The sequence below is a fragment of the Poeciliopsis prolifica genome, unplaced genomic scaffold, assembly GCF_027474105.1.
Source record: "Poeciliopsis prolifica strain line A6 unplaced genomic scaffold, Auburn_PproV2 SCAFFOLD003, whole genome shotgun sequence".
Lineage (NCBI taxonomy): Eukaryota > Metazoa > Chordata > Actinopteri > Cyprinodontiformes > Poeciliidae > Poeciliopsis > Poeciliopsis prolifica.
This window is the reverse complement of record NW_026562378.1, coordinates 6,601,436-6,623,402: the sequence shown is the minus strand read 5'-3', so window position 1 is coordinate 6,623,402 and position 21,967 is coordinate 6,601,436. Positions and strand designations below refer to the sequence as shown.

Below are 21,967 nucleotides of genomic sequence, written 5' to 3'. Positions count from 1 at the left end.
TCTCAAATAGTGCCTGGTTGGTTTGCATAGCTTAATCAAGATGAATAAATATTAATTTACATTGACTGCGAGTGCCACCTGTATCAAACCCTTTTTCACAGAACTGTAGACACTCAATATAAAAGGTGCTTACTTTTCGGTTCTACAAAGGGCAACAGCATTAAGTTTTAATCTCTAGTGCCACAGAACAAAATCACGGCCAGTGAATTCAGCTTCCTTTAAAGTGAAACCTTAAAACAAACTGTGGGAAATCAAATGCCGCAAACCTGCTGTTAGTTATTTTAATAATGCACTCTTCAAGTAATAAAAATAAAAAGACGCGCAGTGCTTGGCTGTTGTGGTCCTCAATGACTCGTCATGCTCCGCTGTACCACCCCTGATGTGCGTGTGTAGCGGATGTTGTGCTGACGCTGTGAAAGTTTGTGTTTGCAGAATTGCCCTATATAAAAAAAATGAGATTCCTTTGGGAGTTTCTTCCTGGCTTTTTGCAGGCTTTAATACATCTGCTGCCAAAAGGGACAACATCCAGCTTGATGAGAACTTCATTTTGCTTTCTTCTGCACTTGGGTGTTCTAAAATTATACCACAAAAGAAGTGAAACTGTGCGTATCTATACTTCATACGTAGTATACCTATTACCAATTCAAGTTCTGGATTTGATGTCATTATATGTCATCTTGTTATTCTGCAACAGTATTTATGAAAGCAGTTTGTGCAGACTATGGAAAAACGAGAAATGTGAAGCGAAAAAGAGAACACAAGCAACATTATGATAAGTTGCTGAATCTGTAATGAGAAGACAAAAAGCCTTTTTCTTTCAAAGAAGCATTACAACTGTATGGAAAGGTGTTTAATACAAGCATGTAAAATTAGAGGGAAATCACATAATGGAACAGGAAGTTATGAATTGGTATAATTAGCCAATTTAAAGGCATATATTTGTTTCAAAGAAAGAGTTATTTGGTAGGTTGCTATATTTCAGTGGTGAGTCGTAAGTTTTGCAAATTTTTTTAACATGTCTGGGAACTTGAATGCAGTTCAACTTTTCTCAATGGCCAAACCTGGTTTATTTTCTTGGTGCCTGAGGTCCTGGAGTTCATTGAGATTGACGGTGACACTACGTAAACAGTGTCCCAAAAGTGAGAGTACATTTTTTTTTTCTATCGGATTCACAACTCCCAGCAGTGATATCACAATTAAATATTCTTCTAAAATTCTGCGGCCCCAGTTGTTCAGCACCATTCAAAAGAAGAGGATCTACTTGGGTTCTTTTCAAAGCTGTTAATATATATGGGACACATTTTATGTGCTAACCTGAATTTTAGGCTTTTCATATGATTGACAAGTGGAACAGCAGTCTGCTGAGGCATGTCTTTATTCACCAAACGGAGGCATTGACAGGTTGGCTTGGTGCAGATTTATCTGGCCAAATTTAATTGGGTCCTTAAATTGCTTTTGGCTGCATCTGGGAATCATTGGAATCCTGAGACTATTGCCACAGAGGCGATGGAGAAATTGCTGAGAAGTTGTGGAGACTTTTATGTTTTGTGTGTAGAGACAAATTCTTGTGTCTTTTCTTTGTGCCTGGTTTTAAAATGTCGTATAACCTAAATATTTTTTTAGATAGACTTTTGCTAAGAAAATCAAACTGACATTTATGTTTAATGCCCAAAACATCAGATGCTCTTCAAAACAAAACAAAAAACATGATTCGCTTTTAGATTTATTGACCTCCTTTAGCAGCCTGACACAGTTATTAAACAGCTCATTCTCTTGCTGTCATGACTGTGGAGTTTGCCCCTGTTGTCAAAACTATAAAAATATTGGATTAAGACACCACCTCCCCCAAGCTGTCCCACAACCAGTGTAAATGGTCTGTGCATGAAAGCTAATAAGACCACATGCAGCAAACTAACAAGATGGGAGACAAGAGCAACATCCCGCTGCCCTGTTCTGCATTCTGCAGGCTGAACAAGATGACAGTTTGCATTCTGATAGGGGAAACATATCTACATATGGCCTCTTTTATTGCTCTTGTTGTATGGTAGCATTCCAGCAGTGTGTGCTTTTCTGCAGTAATGTGTTTTTCCAGATGCTCTTCTCTCACCACGGTGTGCTGGTCCTCCAGCGTCTGACGCAGACCTGTGACATCAAAACTGCAGGCTGCAGGGGAAAGCTTACATTCTGCATGTCGTCAGCTGGAGCACTTAGTTTATCCATTAAGCACTGAGACAGGACAGATTAGTGGACTTTATGTTTTGCACACATCCTTTTGCTTTGAATGGGTAAACATGTTTTGAAGTTTTTTCCCACCTCCCAAAACAATTCTTATAAGATGGAATAACTTCCTATGGTGAGAAATAGATGGAGTGCCACTTTTTGTGCTGAAATTTTTTTCTCTAACTTTTTATTGTGTGCTACATTCATTTACTTTCACTCTGTAACATCAGTATTGATTTTGTTTATGTTCTGTTGAGTGTTTGCTGCATTGTGATGCTACAACAATTCAAAGAAACCGTGTAGTTCAGTTACTTTCCATTTATCTTTCACCTGTCATTTTATAGCAAAAACTCTCAAAAAGAGACCCAGGATTTAAGGTTAAATGTATCTGAACATGATATGGCTGTCTTCTCTCTTCTCCCTATGGCATATCTTAAAAAAATGTCTTTGATAGGCCTGGAAAGGCCATATATCCCTCTTGTATAAAAGCAAAAAACATACTTTTTCACGCTATTCCTATGTAAGTCATAAGAAACTGACACATAATCTGCATGTTGCTGTTCCTGCTAAAGCCCTTTTTTTGTCCCGATTTTCCCTTGACAACAATCCTACAACGTCCTGTAGTGTGTGGTGTGTTACGTGGCTGTGTGTTGAACATACCCAATCTAAAATGGGGCATATTCAACATTGTCTTGGCCCGATTATGGCAGCCTGTGTGGTTTTTCCTGACTGGGAGTGAAAACGCAGCCTGTTGAATGATCAGAAAGCGCGGTGACGTAAGAACGAAGGGGAAACCCAAACAGTTGACATGCCAACCAAGAGTCCGGTGGATAGAGGTGATATGTAGGAAGATACATAAAGGTAATTTTTATATGCGTTTATTATATGTGTTTATGTTTATTCAGTTAAAAATGTTAACTACGAAAAACATAACTCATCTCCAAATCACAGTGCAGCAAAAAGAACGACTCCCACCGTCTTTTATCAAACGCCTTTTCTTTTGTTTCGTCTTTTATCGCTTAAAATGAGCCCACAGACTATCACTACTGCTTCTACATCGTCATCCGTGTTTGATCATTCTCAATTTACGTTTGGTTTGTTGGGTTTTTTTGGAATTTCATTCTGATCACCACATCATGCAGAGCAGCTTGGAATATGTGAATCACCTTCCGGGATAAATCCATTTTCTTGTCTCTTCTCTGGGCCTTTTCCCTTCACAAAGAAACTTTCCAAAGAATCTGATCTGTTTCTTTCTCATTTTGATGCTTGTGGCTCAATGTTGGCGCGCAAGATGTAACCGAGAGAATCCGGCTAAATGATTTTCAGAATAAATGATCCTCCAGACTCAAATAATACATAAAATGGAAATGTTTAATTATTTATTGCGCGGCCCGGTACCTATTGGTCCACAAATTGGTACTGGTCCGCAGCCCAGGGGCTGGCGACCCATGCCTTAGAGGATTGGACTCCACTAGACCTCTATATGGTTTCTGATGTATCTTGCACCAAGGTTTTAAGAGCAGATCCTTGAAGTTTTGCAAGTTGAGATTACGTGGATAGCACTTGTTTGTCCAACACGTTCCTGAGAAGCTGAATTTGGTTGAGCTCTGGGGAATTTCAATGAACAAGTTAGCACCTCAAAATGGTTGTGCTTACCAAAGTGTTACTGGACCATTGTTGCTTTGTGGCAGGAGCATTACCATGATGAAAGAGACCCCAACTATCAGGGAATACTGTTTCCATGAATGGGAATGCAGTAATGTCTTCAGTGCTCTGAGTTGCAGTGGCTCTCAGTATACGGTGACCCATTTGGTTTGAGGGTGACCTATCGGACCATATTCATACATTAAACTTGAATGACTCTGTTGCTCTTATCCTTCCTTGGATAAATTTTGAAGAAAACAAACAAACAAACAAAAAAAAAATGCCACAAAGTTCCCAAAAAACGTGTAACTTTGGGGATACATCGACCCAGTAATCCAGCCATCATAATTTGCCCATTGTCAAAATCATAATTTGGCCATTTCAATTCAAGAGCTACTTCAACTCAAAGTACAAAATGATTAGTTTATAAATCTCTTATTGTTTCTAGTACATTGGGTTTGATTACAAGGCATTCACCTGGTGTCTAATATAAAAGACCTAGTAACGTTGCTATGATGAAGAAATAATCAGTGTTAGTCACTTCACTGGTTATTTGTCGTAATCTCATATCTGGTTGATATTACATATTGGTCACAAGACAGTTTTGTAAAAGCAGCTTCGTAGTTCTTCTTCCTACTGTTGTGGCTCCTGGTTTACTTTCCTGGCGGTTTATTGTGGCACAACTTATAAAACAGAAGTTTGTGTTGCAAACGTTTGACACAGTCACAAAAAAACCTGATCTTCACATGGCTTCAGATTTCTGTAGAGTAGGGGTAATAAAATTCACTCCTGACAGACTTTGCTGTTGAGGAAGCTGTCAAGTGGACCTGCAAAGATTGCTAACTGGACGATTTATATTTGCCAGTTCCTCATGCTGAAAAACTCACTGGAAGAAACCACAGCACATGGAGAGAGAAAGACAAACGTATGTTTTATTGATCTTAACCAGCATTGTTGGGGGAAAAAATTTTATCATCAATAAACTATCTTTTTGAGGGTAAACTGATCCATACTGAACATAGAAAAGGAGCATTTATTGTGGAACACTGTGCTCTTAGTTGCACCTGAACCATTTTGAGTCACGTTCTCCCTAAATAAACTGCTACAGACAGCAAATTCACAGGCCAAAAGTTATTCTGTACTTGGTTTATGAGACAATTTGTTTCTGCTAACTGCAGAGACACCTATTATCTCGAGTGAATGCTGCGAACTGGACCGCCACACGGGGCCGGTTCCTCGTTACCTACGAATAGACACACTGATGCTGTGAGGACCTGTGCACTTCCAAGTATTCAGGTGTCAAAAGACATTAGCCACAGGGCCCACTGGGGTTTTCACTGCGTTGTCAGGAGCTGACTTCAGCACCTTCCTCCTCCTCTCAGAGCTCCTGATGGTTTTAAAACAATGGAAAATGTTGCAGCTCTCTGCAGAAGGACAAATTACTGCGAGGCACAAATGACTTGTGATGTTTTGCCTAAATATCTGTCATGTTCTTTTCTGTCACACACAGTTTTATTTAAAGTAAGATCAATTGTCGGTCTTGACTGCAATTCTTCACTTTTACTCATGTTTCTTTTTAGCTATTCTCACCTCAAAATCACTAAAAATGGTTTAGTGGAGGTGCTTCACAGCAAATGATTGACATATTCAAGACATTGCTCACATTCATTTATTATTTATTTACTGTTCAAACAGGACGAGCTGATTGTTAGAGTCTCTGGGACTGATTTGGTTTGCAAGGTTACAGTCTTAGACTTATCTTAGTTAAAATAGTCAAGTTCTCAACTTGCTTGCTCTGTCTCATCTCAGCCTGAGTTTTCTCTGCCATGATGTGGTGTGGCAGTGGACCCAAATGCTGCAGGCAGTAAACGTAGAAACAAGTGGCTGTTTTAGGGAAGAAAATCAACCAACAAAAAAATCCAAAATCCAAGGGTACAAGAAAACTCAAAAACAAAACAAACTGGAAACACAAGAGAACAACAGGCGATCCAGGAAGGAAAACATGGGTAGCGACGATCAGGGTGAATGTCGAGTTGTGACTGGAATACAAGAGCTTAAATACTGGGAAGGAGTAAGTGGATTAATGGAGCTAACAAGATGAGATAACTGGTTGCAGGTATGAGTAGTTGGCTCAGAAGCTAGCTGAGGGGCAGGGAGAAGATCGCACAGGAAGCCAAGGAGATATACTGGGAAAAAACAGGGAGGAAACACCAGGGAGCTGAAAATACCTCTAAAACGAATAAGAACTAGAGGATCTAGAGCTAGAGAAACTAGAAGATATGCACAGAGATAATCTAACTAGAATTACCAAAGAAAGACTGAATAAACCTAAAGTGACAAAATAACTGAAAACACTACTGGGGGAACTATTAAATAAAAATAAACTACAATCACTAAAGTAGCTCGACATAGAGTCTGACATACAGTCTGACATACAGGAAAAACTGAACCTGGCTAAAGAATAAACCCAACTAGAAACACTCTGAAGGGCTGCAGATAAGGAAAAAAACAAGGCAATTCTAATCACACTAAATAACCTCAAATAATAAAACTGAAATGACCATGAAGGGCGAACCTAAAGTGCACTAAAACAAAAAACCCAGAGTCCTGACAAAAGCATTCCCACTGTATTTGCTCTTTGTTGATCCTGACTATTTGGATAAATGCATCAGATTGTCTTTATCTGCAACAGAAAGACGAGAAAACACAAGAAATAAGTGTGTTGGAGGTGTGAGACTGAAACATGGGAAATGTGTGAATGCTCTATCTAATTTTATACGCATTTTAAAACTACACGACAATTTGCTGTGCATTTGGTAGCTAGTTTTAGTTCTCTATGTATGCATACAGATTATATAATTTATTGGCAAAATATTTCATTGTTAGTATATTACAGGTCAAAAATTATGAAAATATAACTTATAATTTAATGTACAGACTACATATTAGGTATTATGTAGAGCTTTACTGGTTGTGTACACAAAGAACACAGCAGCTGTTTCAACATTATCTGGGACGCTAGACGTTTTGGACAGTTCTAAATCACAACGTACCAGTAAAATGATTTATCAGTAATCTCTCAGCCACTGCAGCAATATATATTTAATCTCAAACAGCAGAAATGTAGCAGATATCTTCAGCCTTGCTGCAAAAGAAATTCAACCAAACAGGAGGTTTCTTGTTTAAAATAAGTTCAAACTTCCTCGGCTGCTAAATCGTATTCGGCTTCTTCTGATTCAAGTGAAGATAACACACAGCGGAGCTGGAATTGAAACATAATAACCTCCACTGTAACGATCTCTATTCAGCCTATTCTTTTTATCACATCACATTCTATATGATCCCTGCAATTTCTTCCCTGAGATGAAAGTCCTGCAGTGGTGCAGGGTCTTATTTTCATGGAATGAGAAAAATATTGGAGTCTGCGAATGCGGCAGGTAAACCATAATCGCACTTTTACTACCGTTTTCAAAGTTTTCCGTCCTTAAAATAGATACAAATTTTCCGACGACGCTCGTCGTTTTCATTTTCATGTCTTTGATGGAACATCAAAAGCAAGCAGCAAAGTGGTTCACACAATTGAATGATCCTTTTTGACCACATGTAGCCCTTTTTACTGTGTTTTTCATTTGTTGTGTTTTAAACATAAATGGAGCATTTTTACCTTCAGCCACACACAAATAAACTTTCTGGGAGTAACATTAAGGTTTCAGGTGAGCCTAAGGAGTCTATCAAAAACGTCTATCAAGCTAACCGTACTTCTTGATTTTCCATCAGGAAAATGTCTTGTTGTTCATTAGTTTCATGTAAGGAATTAGTCATTATTTACACATTATTTCAACAAAGATACGTCTCTTATGAGCACACTGTTGTATTAGGAAGAAAGTTAGCTGAGAAAGAAATGTGATACTAGAAAAGTGTATCGTATCAGTAGGAACTCCCACTGCTTTTGAGAAGAAAGGATTGAACTTGAAGCACAACCAGGATGGACCGAGGTCAAAGCATTTTTGCCTTTTTAGAATAAATACAGAAAAGATTCAGAACCTGATTTTTATGAGAGATTTTTTTTTTAATGTGTGTTTTTGTTTTTTTTTTTTTGCTCTTGAACAAAAAAGTATTAACATGAGTAAGTCAAATTAGATAACAGCGAGATTTGCTATTTAATTTGCTGCTAGGTAGCAATAAAAACCTATAACCATTTCTCCGCCCATGTTTGTTTCTGCATTGAAACACAAACATGTGAAAAGCAAATGGCAATAAATGGATGTTTTAAATGTTTTTTGTTGTTGTTGTAGTTCTTCTTTCCACAGATGTGTCAGATGTTTGTGATTCACTTTGCTAGTTCTCCCTTTAAAATGTGGAATCACACGTAGAGCCAAACACAATGCACTCTGCCTGTTTTTAACTCTGCATGTTTTTAGACGCAACTACGGCAAGGTAATATTTTGCTCCTTAGTTATTAGTTGGGTTGTTTTTAATCAACTTTAGAATTTGATCTCTGAAGATTAACATCTTTACCTTTGCAAAAACAAGATGACTTGCTTTTTTTTCGTGCTTACATATCCGCTGCGTTGAGCTTGTCCGCTCCTCTTCTTTAGAACGTAAAGAAATGACAAGCGTGAAAAGCACGGCAGATGGTAAGCTGGCTCCCTGTGTTCAAAGTACGTAGCTGTATTATGAGCACAGATTTCTTTTCTGAGAAGAAAAAATACTTTTTTTTAAATAAAAAAATCTTCAGCTATGACAAAGATAAAAAGATTGAGTCAATATTAAGCTCGATTGACACTTGTGACTTCAGAAGCTCAGTGTAAAAGTCAGCCAGTGTTAATGAGTTATGGCAACAGACAGTAGCATTGGTCTGGGTGCAGCTCTGCCAGGATGTGCAGTGAATATGACACTGCTGGCGATGTTACTAACTCATGATAGATATTAATTTAATTTAGAATCAGAGTATTTTTTAATGTCCTGTTTTGTGTTTTCTGGGGCTATGAGTTTCAGCTTCTGATCAGCTGATGATTGTTTGATTTTAAATCTGGTTCTCAATAAACAGTGTACATTGCCATCTCAATTTTTGGGGGGGGGTTGTTCTTTCAGGTCGCATTTTACAATCTAGTTAGGATACAACAGAAACAGTGAATTTGAAGAGAAGTCTTCAAATTTGAATTATCATAGAGAACTCCAGCCATCATTGCATATCCCATCAAAAAAATGTATATAACATGTCTTTGGAAGCAATCAGGTGTTATTTTCCAATTGAAGGGGTATTGCTACAAATTACCCTCCTTTGCCATGGAGGTCAGAACGCATCGCTAAAGACCAGACACTTTAACGGCAACCTTTCCCACATTGAAGCAAGCAAAGGCCACGATAATATTTTGCTGCTTCATTTGTATGCTGACCTTCTTATTAATTAAGTTTCAGTTGTGTCTGAATAGTTTAGTCCCCCATTTCCCTGATTAACTGACCACAAAGGTTGAGACACATCAGTTTGTTAGGAATCCACACCATCCTTCCCCGACCATGTTCTGTACTCGAATATCCAGTCAGTTTTAAAAATATTCACCCACATACAACCGGGTGTGTCTTCAGAGTCGCCCACCTGTTTATTTTTATTCCCCTGATATGTAATTTGCGATAAAATGTAAATGGCATCTTTTATGCAGGCCAGTGAGAAGCTGCCGGAGGCTGATTATTGAAAAGCAGCTGAGGCAGTCACTGCAGACACTCATTCTACGGTGATGAAAGGGATATTGTTGTTGTTTGTCAAATCATGCTGAACCTCTCATTGTCCGGATGGAAATTAAGTCTCAACCAAAGATAATGACTCAGTGCAAACCATTGAAAGGCAGGTATTGGCAAGTCCAGATGTTTTCCAATTGCTTTTCTTCCCAGAGAAGTATTTTGACACCTATGAGGCAAAACACTAAAATATTTAGCTTATTATCAGTTTATTTTATGTTGAGTCTTCAAATTGAGAATCACTGTTAAATTAAAGCTTTAAAACAGAAAATAGGATTTATAAAAAATCACAATCACAGAATAATGCTGCTTGAAAAAAATGTGCTGCTAAATGGGGCTAAAATCAAGATGGCTGCACCTTCAGCCAACTGATGACAACTTTAAAAATATTGTTACTACTTCACTGTCATTAGAAAAACCTAATATATTGACTCATTATTAAACTTTTCAACAAAACAATAAAAGTTTTATGGATCCGTTTGAAAACTGTTATGAGGTGACAAACCCAATGTTGATGTTGTAAATTACAGTTTTTTAAAATACAATAGGGTTAAAGGCTTTGTCTGTGCGAGACAGAAAATGCAGGATTAATCCATCATAACGCAACTCTCTGAGGTTCCAGCAGATTATCCACATTAATCATGAGCGTGAAATAGATGAGAACTTCATTTTTTTTTCATAAGAAGGTTTGTGTTTTAACATTTTAGTCTCGCTTTACCTGGATGGTGTTACACATTCATCTCTCATGCAGAAGCGATTTTGCCAGGACAAAGAGAAACAGATAGAGAGTGCTGACAGATAGGCCTGTGTGGATCGGACAGAAAACAATTGAACAAGACGAATCACCTCTCACCAGGGAATTTGGTAATAAACGAGTCGGATGACCAACAGTGTGATTGAATGACTTAGTTGGTATAGAGAGATATTGGAGTTGTTGTGGAAACACTTCCTGACAAGCGGACATGAGGAACTAAACAATTAGATTCTCATTTCGGGAGACGTGAAATATAATGTTGTGAGGGATTATTTTATCTTATTTTTTTCTAAATGAGACTGTGATAGACTGCATGCCTCAAATGATTTACATCTGATTATACAAATCGTTTTGGATTACCATCTGATTTGGTTAAGATAAAATTGTTATTTTAACTCTAGTTTAAGCATCTGTGCAATGATGGGAGGATGAAGGGCAGATTGATGGGCAGAGGGTTCTATTCTGCACCAGTGCCTCCCCTCCTCTGTTCCACTATTGTAGAGGAAAAACTAAGCCAAAAAGCAAAACTCTTAGTTTTCTAGTCTTCCTCCGTTGATATGGATCGTGACCGAGATCATGCTCTTTCTCTTCTGGATGGCAGAGCTCATTTTGAGACATAAGGTGAAAGAGTTTCATTATTCAGGGGAGTTTAGTGCAAAGCTGCAGCTCTTCTGCATTTACAGCCAGGGTGCTCTGGCCGTCTGATTGCGATGCCTCTTTGGTGCCTCTCCACATTGATTTTTTTGAGCATGTGTCCCTGGGAAGAAACCCCAGGTCAGATAATACTAATTAAAGAATCTGAGAGAAAAACAATTCTTGCTAACCTTAAACTTCACTGTGTGCGATATGGATTTATATATTAAATACTGATTGTGAAATTGAAAAATTGTAAAGGATGGTGCATACACAGATGCAAGTAAGGTGTTAGATTTATGTGAATATGGAATTATTCTTTGATATATGCACTTTAATAGAATATTCTTCTGCGGGCTCAATAAAAACTACAAATGCAATTCTCTATATGAATACATTATTATGATAAAAGAGCTGTTTTGATGACAAAACATGTTTCAAACATTAGAGAAAATATTATGGCCTTACTATTGACATTATTGTCCTTTGTTTGTGCATTCACATCCTTTGTTTCAAGTACAATAATGAAAGTCATCTAGTTGTGCAAATATCTATATTGCTATATATAAGTAGAAATGAGAACTGCAAAATTGGAGTGAGGAAAAATTGTTTGATTCAGTAGTTATAAAAGCAAAGTCATGTCTTAATTTATATCTAAAGCCAAAAAACAAAATACATTATATTAACTGTGTGCAGGATCTTCTGTTATCCTGAGGAAATCTTTGACTGAAGACACTTCTTAGTTGTATGGCAGCTTCATGAAGAGGCTGTTAAAGGTTTTCTGTAAACTTCATCATTTTGTAAAACAAAGCAGTCCCAAGAACGGAGCAAGGCTTTCATCAGCTTATAGAGATGTGTATGTAACCAATGCTTCCCCGAACAGGGGATGGGAGAAGACATAGTACTCTCCAAAGCAGAGTTGCTATTCCATCTCCGGTGCTTTTGCTACTGCTCGATTAACTACTGTCTCTCTGTATAGTTAGAAATCCAGGCAGAGAGGTTTCAGTTGTGAGGTGTTTGACCTGTGTTATTAATCTCTCCCCTTAATAACTCTGCTTACTCTTTTATACACAACGCCGTGTCAAATGCCTCGTCTACATGTCCTCTGCTCCAGTCAAGTGTGGAGTGGAGTGAAGCTGTAAACATATGAATGAGAGCTACAAGGCCAGCTGACAGTGAAGAGTGGAGATCAGAAAATCCCTCCTCATAAAGCCCGGCCTAGAAAAACCAGCCTTATTAAAAACTCAGCAGTCACAAAACAGAAACCTTGTTCCTGCTCGTGATACATAAATTAAATCTCCTCATCCAGCAGAGAGGTGTGTGGCACAGTGGCTCTAGCTCATTATGCGGGCCTGGCAAAAGGTGGCATGGGGCCTTGAGGGGAATATAATTGAGGGGCACCTTTTCATGTTAAGTATATCACGACAAACCTCCAGTGACTGTTGTAAATCTGTTGTTTTTTTTCATTATTATTGTTTCATTAAGTCAGATTTGATGCTTTTCAGTTTTTTCAGAGTAAATGTAACTAGTTACTCCCCACCTCTGTCTACAATACGGAGTGACTGCAATATTACAACATTCTGCTCCACAATTGTATAGCACCGGGTCATTTTTCACAATTCGAGGACATCTGAAGGTGAGCAGATTAGGCAAGTTGTGCAGATAGAAGCAAGTGATTTGATATTAATAGATCCTCGCATATTAAATGAAGCAAAGGTGTAGCTGTATGTGTAAGACATTTTGGGTTTTAAAGAGATGATTTTCCTTCAAATATTCTGGAGCGCTGTTCTCTCCAGTGTCACAAAAAAATAATTTAAAAGTTTTTGCAATGTGCTGAATGTCAACTCTAATATTGAGGAATCTTAAAGACAGTTTCTGTTACTCATGTCAAAAAACAGTTTCCCCATCAATATCTGTGTGATGAGTGCTTGAGATGGATTGGTTGATGATTAAGTTAAAGGGAAGTAAAGTCCAAACAACAACAAGATTCAGAAACGGCAAAGAGATGGAAAAACGCAGGCTTGAAATAGGAATTGAAAAGGAACAGACTGGACGGTAAAGTTATCACCAAAGAATATGACTATGAGCAACAGAAAATGACAGGCTAATAAATGCTGGAGAGGTGATTAGTGGAACCAGAATGAAGTGAGTCTTAATCAAGACAAAATACACGGCAGCTGGCAGAGAAGAAAGACAGAGGAGATTTGGCAAATATGAAAATGGACACACTGCAATAAAAAACTAATGCAACCAGGCCCAGGGAAATATCTGATAGAAGTGGGATAGCTAGGACTCCAAGAATACACAACAAATATTGTGCTAAATAAAAACAGAAATAACTCAAAGCATAAAAGCCAGAACATGAAATATAATTTAAATTACACTGGAAAGCAACAGGATTATGACTCAAGGTAATGTTTAGGCTTTTGTCACACCTTCGTATCTTGCCTTGATTCATGTATATCTGATATTGTTATTTTCTTTACTGATTGTGAAGAAATAACACACAAGATGGCAGCTTTCTGTGAAAGAGAAGGCCACGATTGGCTGCTCCCTCCATACTTACTAATCACATGACCATCTAAGGATGCACATTTAACACTCTGTAGTCTCAAAGTGTGTAAAGTAGTAAAGTAATTAGGACTTCATTACTTTTGCATTCGAATAGTACATGCAAAATCATCAGCAGTAGTATATCTGTGTGTTAAATATAATGTCTAAGATGCAGCACTGCATGCTGCCACTTACAGACATGTCTGCAAACATGCAGACGTGTCCAAAGAAATCCATGGACTCCTGTTACCTGGAGTTCAATTTCCATAAGCTACAGTGACAGATGAGTTAAAGACGATGTGTTTTTTGTGTAAAGCTGTTCATCTGTAAAAGGTGTCCAATATGTGTGACACATATTGGACACCATTATGTCCAATATGTGACAGGTATTAACTCATGCATCAAACTGTCAGAGTGCTAATTTATTCGTTTCCTTTTCTTTCTAAAACGTAAAAGTTTAAATATAAAAATTCTAGTCCTTCTATAGAAACCTTTAATAACAAACAACTTAAGTTTTGCTTTGTTCCCTTGCTTTATGATATTTCTAAAGATTTTAGTGCTGAGAAGTGATGTTTTAATAATAAACCTAAAATGAATCAAGACACCACCGTGATTCTCACCCTACGCGAGTTTCAAGAAAAGCTAAATGAACAAATTTCCCTTACAGCCCCAGAAAGTTTACTTTTAATTTCTATTCTTTTATGTTTCCTCTAAATCAGTGTGACATCTATCATAGATGCAACGTGTGTCAGTATACATGCACTGAAATAGTCTCTGTAGTGTCCAGATGTTTGTCACATTGCCCAATCTGCCATTAATGTGGCATTTAATTTAAAGGATTAGAGGTTAAGGTTAAACTCTGATAAATCTTCTATTATGTAATTAGGATGTATTCATTGATGCCGTTTACAAACGTTCTTTTGAACGTTGTACTTTATGTAACAACCCAAGCAGATGTGCAATTTGCGTTTGCTAATTGTTGCAGCTGCTAGTCTGTGTGGGAGAGGGACTCGGCTGGAGAACGAAGCTCCAAAGAGGTGCTTTGGCTCAATAGGTGACACCAAATGGAAAATTCAAACATTTGACAAACTTGCATGAATGAGTCAAAGTGTGTCTGATGAATAAATGTCAGTGTAGCATGATGTAAAGCTCAAACAAGTTGATTTGCATAATATCTTGTCTTTAAAGAGATTGAAAAATTATTCGGTCGCATCATTTCTCACTGTTAGCAGTACTTAAATATTCAAGTTAGAGGTAGAAGGTCAATCTGCATTTGTTTAGTTCCAAAACTCAGCAATGAATAATGTTTGACAACAAAGTTTGTTTTATCAGTTCTGAGTTGACATTTGCTGAAACGTTTTGCCTGATTTTATTTGACCTTCATACCCTGGTCTTTTTTGGTAGCACTTTGACATAACACTGGCATAGATGTGACAAAACAAGTGTCATGAACATGAAGTAGTCTTCATGAATGTTTATGACTGTTGTCATGTAGTGTCATTTTGTAAATAATGACTCTTTTAATGCAAAACTGAATTAAAAGTTGTATTAAAAGGGCATTAAAAGTGTCAAGTTAGCATCATTTGGTAAATAATTACATTTTTATGCAAAATTGCACTAAAACTTACATCAAAACTCTATTAAATGTGTCGACTTTGCACTGAAAGCGTCATTATTTACTGAATGACAACAGTCAGACATTACAATTGTATTTAGGACAGTATAATGTCAGTCTGAACGGCCCTTCAATTAAAGTGTCTTTCAAATTTACAAGGTCAGTCCACCAGCCCATGTTTAGTCTACAGGGCAACAAACATTAAGCAGTAAGTGGTGGCAGATTTCACCATGTTGCATTAATGCTGTGGCTTTTCACTGACGTGCAACAACTTCAAGATGTAAGTTTTCGAACAGAAGCACCACTTTGTCTTCTATCTGGAAGAATGTCAGCTGCTAATGGCTTCAAGTAGATTTAGAAGTGCTGGCAAAGAATCTGTTGAAAACAAATATTGAGCTGTCTTTACTTGCTGCTCTGAATAATCCCTGCTTTTATCCAAAGGACAAACATTAACAGGAAAACCTTGGTGTATTTGTTTCCTGCATACCACTTCTAAGCCTCCTGTTTGTCTTGTCATGTTTCCTTTTTCCTCTTGGTTACCTTTTATTGTGTATTATTGGGGGTTCTAAGCCAATCTTCATTCAGTCGTTTGCATTCTAACTGTGCCACCCAGAACATACCCCTGCAGGTCTATATTTCTACCTTGGCTCACCATTAACTCCTTTATACAAAACTGGACGGTATCAATAAGTGCTGTAAACAGGCGATGGGTGTTTGACATGCTAACCATTCTTTTGTGCCATCTAATCGACTGCATGAATCAGCACGCCTTCTGTCTATAATCCCCAACCCCTTGCATGAAGCTGTTACTGAACTGAAGAGTTTCTTCTGTTTTCCAGGTGATTCTGGAAAGTTATTGCAGATCCTTTCAGATCCTTTTATTAGACTCTAGAGGTGCTTACATCTCTGCTGGCATTGACACTGTTATGACCAATTTTTAAAGAGATTTCTGCTGTTACTGCACGTTTGTTTTTCTGTACTACACTGATATGCTGTATTGTAAAAAAGACTGCTGTCTTTGTATCGCTCACAGTCAGATTATGTATAATTTAAAGACAGTCTTCCTGCTCAGTTGCATGTCCCTCGGTTAGCGAGTACCGTGTCTCTATTCTGATAGCTGCACAGTATTTTTTATATCATCTTGTATAGTGTATTATTATAGCTAATATTGATTTTTTACATACAATTTTTTTTAAAACATTTTTTGATGTTTTGTTTACCATGGATTAACTCCATTATGCAATAATAATAACAGCAGCATCAACATCCCTTGATGCTGCTGTTACACCTGAATTTCCCCACGGTGGGACCATAAAGGCTATTTCAATGCTATTCTATTAATAAACATCATCTTGCTTTTTTTTCTCATAAGTAATTATTTCCAATGAGATGCTAAGCCTTTATGTCAGAATCGTAGCTTCTTATGTTGAGCTGAAAATGCCTTTGTGGTTTTTGTCTCTTTAGCTACAAAGGACAACAAAATTATCGCTGACATGATTTAAAGCAGACATTTTTATTGTATTTATTTTTTTGTAAGCTTCTTTAACATTGACAGACCAGCCTACTGTTAATTAAGCAGTTTATATTATCATGTCGATGATACATTCTTGTGTGAGATCACAAGAATGCACATTAATACATTTTGATTTAGGATTGTGAGTTCAACCAAAAGAAAAAATGTGTTTGGCCATGTAGCATGCGTTACAATCCTTTGCACGAAACACTATCATCCCTTACATCAAAATTCCTCCAGCCTTATTAAAAAGATAACATACAATCCTGATATAAAAATAATAATAATGTGAAAAGGTGACTTAAAGTTTCTTTCCTGTTGTACTGCCTCAAACCATGTAAACAGATTATTTCTGAAATAGACTAAGCAGCAATTACAGCTGCCAGGCTTTTTTGGGGTATATCTTTATCACTGCCAAGATTTTTAAAATAGCTCAAACCCGGAGACATTGGATGAAAACTAGCTTCTAGTTTTGTTAAAGTTTTTAAGTTACATTCAACTCTAATCCTCCACTTGCTCAATCCCACCAATAAATCTGCCCTCGTCTCGTCTTGCAGATTGTAGCGCCGACTGTACGATTAGGGTCACCGGAGGGTGAAGCTCTGCCAGGGTCTTGAGTTAAGAATCCACATGATGGCTTTTGGAGAGCATGGCTGTCAGTCGCCCCTGTTGACACATTGGCCCACCTCAGCAGTGGATTGCTTCATCTCTGCTGCGTTATGATGGGTTTCTCTTTGCCAGGCCTGTCAGCCATGCCTCTGGTACGTTTGTAGTCAGACTCTTTCCATGTTGGGATGATGGACTGATCAGAGCTCCACGAGACGGCTGAAGCTTGGAGTGCTGATTTATAACTCAGTCCTTTTTTTTAAACTTCACCACTGAATTTCTCTGTCTTTATCGTTGTTCGCTGATGTTCTCGAATGCATCTGTGTGGGTTTTAGCTTTGAGTTAGGCTGTGACCTGATTATGATTATGAAGTAATAGGCTTGGCAATCCATGAGGAACAACCTCATGACACCAAATTTGATATGAAGGTTGACATGAAATAAATTGAGTACTAAAATATTTTAAAAATAAATGTGAAAATGAAGGAACAAAGAAATAGTCAGTGAGGAAATATCAAAGAAATGGTATAATGATTTTTTTATGGATGCATTGCTACAGTAAAAGTCCTGAGTAGGTGTTGCCAGCTCTCCTTTTGAACTGTACAACTTAGTTTCTTTTCTTTATCTTCCCCTGTTGTTTGTTTTTCCTTGAAGATGGACAACGTCCCAACAGCTTTGTATAAGATGTAGCATGGAAAACATTTGAACTATTCTAGTCTTTTCCAGTTTTGCAGCTGTTCCTAAGAGATAAACTTCTGAACCTGTTTTATCACATAAGAAAGAGAAACAATAGGTTGACTGCTCATGTTACTTTTGCCCCAATAAAGGCAGAATAATGGAAATATAGAGGTCATCCAACATATGGGTTATATATTTTAAGTTCAGTTATATTTTAGCCAAAGATAAAGTTTATGTTGCCCTTATGAAGACCTCATATTAGACTCACAACCTCAAAGCTTTCTATTCAACGAAAACTATTTCACTAGTACAATTTTGTCATTTGTTGATCACTCCATTTAATACAAAGGAATACCTTTTAATATGGAAACTCTACATGTTGGTATAAAATATTCAGAATCCTGATAACCATTATTTAATAGTTATGGCTGAAAATTCGCCAAACAACTTTCACTTTTCTTAATGAAAAGACTGATTTGACCGTCCCTCACGAGGAAGCATCTGTTGTCTATCCAGCTGCAGAGCTCAAACAAAACCCAAACCAGTTCTTTCCTTCATAATATTATTGGCACAGTGTCCCAACTGCAAAAAAAAAAGAAAAAAAATGGCATTGGCAAGAAATGTTTTACTCATAATTAATATAATGAAACCGCATTTGTGTTTTATTTTACGTCTCCTTCTGAACTCTTCTTTTACAACTTTTGTTTGTTTGTTTTTTTTTAACTAAATTAGCCTTAGTCTAAGTGTTTTCAACATAAACAACTTATGCATCTCTCTGGGTTTTATGTGAACTCAATGCAGGCACATTAAAAGTATCCTCAACATTGGAATTAGGTTTTTTGGTTACTTGATAGCTGTAATTAATGCATGGTGCATAAAAATGAGACACGCAGCCTCCTCTGTGCTGAGTGTTAACCCAGAGATTGTGTTAACACTAAACACAATCTCAAATGCATTTGACGCAAACTCAAATGCATTTGAGTTTGCATAGTTTCTAGCTTCATAAAAGTATTTGACCTTTTGACATACTGACTTTTACATTTAAACAGCAATTTTAACAGACAGAAATATAGCTTCTGCTGGAGTTTTTATTTCTTAGACTAACCATACGAGTTGTGTGCCAATTAAGGAGTGATTTTTATCATCTGCTCAGATTTCTGAAAGTTTTAGCGAAATTGCAATTGTTTGTTGTCATTTAGTTTGTTTCAAAACAACATATAGTTGAAATTAAAGTCAGGAAATTTAAGGGACGTACCTTATTGTGCTGCTGAAAGTTCAGTCCTGCAGCATAAATTGCTGCAGAATCTTTACAGATGCTACAAATACAGAACAAATTTATAAACTGCACCAGACTTTGATCTGCAGCCTGCAGCCAGAGAAAACAATAAAAAAAGTTATGAAACACCTAAAGTGCTTTGTTTGTTTTTCAAACTAAAACCATTTGTTTCTGTTAGTTGCTGTCAGCACTTTGTTGCAACTAATGGTTCATACATCTTTTCTTTCTCTCTCTCTGTCTCTCTCTCTCTCTCAGGTGGCATCCCATTTATCCTGACTGGAGAACTGTTTGAACAATCCTACAGACCTGCTGCTTTCATGATCGCTGGTATTGTGAATTGGTTGTCCAACTTTGCCGTGGGCCTCTTATTCCCCTTCATTCAAGTAAGCTCTGCTGTCGAAACAAAAAGATGCACTCACTGTTCATAATTTATGGTGTTGGCGGAGATTTGAATCATGCTAAAATTAACCGTTGCAAGAGAAGGAACAATAATCGACTGACGTAAATGCAGAAAAGTCACTAAAATGTATCCAGGGAGGGAAGTTTACACACACAAAATGGGGCACATTTATGTGTAATATAGTTACGTTTCAGTAAGAATTGAATGATGAAAGGCTTTGAGGTGTTAATCTGAAATTAGTTATGTTAAATTGCAAAACTTACAATTTAAAGTGCAGTAACAACTTCAATCACAACATTTGAACAATTGAATACTGAAATATAACTTCTTCAGCTGCATTTTTTCACTCTACCCATCTTGTCTCGATACACATGGGTCCAAAAGGAGAATTTGAGATCCGTGTTGAAACTAATAAATCCAATCTTTCACTGATTAATAAACGCATCATAGCAAATCGTCACCAGATAGTGCAGACAACAGTAACGTCAGTAAAGAGTCTGTGGACCGTCGGTTGTTTTGCATAAGAACCATAGAAGAAGTGAGTGGAAAGCACAAGAGGAAGGTTGAACATGTACCAAAACTACCAACCAAGGTCTGGATCACCCACCCGCTGATGACAACCTAGACATTAGAGGAAAACGTGGAAATGGCGCACGTTTCAGAAAAAACATCATGTTCAAATGCATATTTTATGGTTTCGTTGTGTGACAGTAGCTGCTTTGACCTACCTCTGAACATTGATTCATTAATTTTAGTTTCATTGATTCATCATACTGAGTTTTTCATACATTCAGTTCTTGAAATTATCTGCAGCTGAATATGATGGGGTTTGACAGCCAGGACTTTACTCTGGACATCACAGTAGATGCTCTCAGTTTTGTGCCAAATAGAAGATTTCTTAGCACTGAATTTAATAGTCTGACCACAAGTAGAGAACTATGTCTCTCTGAATACTCTTCATAAATAGACAGTTACAACTTTATGCTTTTTTGCTGTTTAATATAAAACCTGGCCAGAGCTTAGAAAACACCAACATTAACTCTCCATTATTGTGACCGTGGTTGCTGCCTTCACTGGCACAGCTGGTGAAGCAAACAAGCCCAAGGGTTCAGTAAGACGTTTGCTTTTATTTCCCAGCCAGGATTAAGGGATAGACTTTATTTGCCTTTTAATGAGAAAACATCAGAGGCCTCATGTTACATGGAAGAAAGCACCGGACTTGAAGTGCTGAAATAAGTTATGCAATGAATACTACAGCTCAGGGAAGATAGTTGCATTTTAAAAGTAAGATGTCAGGAATTTAAGATTTGTCGTAAACGAGGCAGTTAAACATTATCGTCGCAGGGAAACTCGTTCTTGAATCAAATCTCAAAGGCTGATATTTGTTCACGTTTGTTTGTCTTAATGGTTACCTTTTTACTGGATCAGTAACGGCCGAGTTATCGCCCAGTTTTCAAATCGGAGTCACCGTGACTGTATTAATGCTGTAATGTTTGTCCTGAGATGTTTTTATTTTTTTAATAAGGACACTGTTGTAGTGTTTTATGTTGCTGATTTGCTGTTTTGTCTGTGTTTATAAGGTGAAACAGGTGAAAGGTGAAACATGACAGGATGATTAATACTTAGACATGAGACCTGCTATTTTCACTGTGCTATACACATACTGGGTTTATGTTTTGTTTGTGATTTTTGCTTTAAAAATAGCAATAAACATGTCCACGAGGCTGGAAAGCCTCCTTGACATCACCCCAGTCTGTATCTCTCTGCACATAGGGAAAGTTAATGTTATTTCCAGTCAGGAGGAACATGTTGCTCAAATAAAAAGATAACTTTGCACTCAGAATGCACGACACAAGAAAAACATAGTATAAGGATGTTATTCCAGCCTGTTGCAGTGATGCTTTTCAATACAACTTCCTCACATCTTCCTACTGTTGTCCCCAAGTTGTATAATTTCAGCTAATAAGATTTATATCAGCACCTGAATTGTTACTTTCAGCTCAATATTTAGTCCTTTGTGATTTGGTGTCTCAGTGAATGATAAAACCAAACCTGCACGATTCAATAATTCCCACTCGGTAAATCTAAGTGTTATTGAAAAGGTTTTGTATTTTACTAAATGAAGCATTTCTTAAAGATCAATTACACACAGACTGATGTTTTCAAACCTTGTTGTCCATTAATTGTAGCGATTTCACACTTACGGTTAACGAAAATGTAACATTCATTTTCTAAGATTTAGAAAAACAAAATCACACCAATGATTGTTACACTTTCTCATTAACCGGCTTAGAGGATTAAAAGTGATTGGTTACCTTTGAACCTTTTTACCACCTC

General features: G+C 37.3%; 1 protein-coding gene across 4 annotated transcripts in view; it reads left to right on the top strand.

Moving 5' to 3' along the window:
• Window positions 1-21,967, top strand: part of slc2a9l2 (solute carrier family 2 member 9, like 2) — a 98,484-nt gene that overhangs the window by 60,753 nt on the left and 15,764 nt on the right. For all 4 annotated transcript variants that reach the window (XM_055026965.1, XM_055026966.1, XM_055026964.1 and 1 more), the window contains one exon: window positions 19,486-19,613. In XM_055026965.1, coding sequence (XP_054882940.1) covers window positions 19,486-19,613 — 128 coding nt within the window. The remainder of the gene's footprint in view (window positions 1-19,485; window positions 19,614-21,967) is intronic.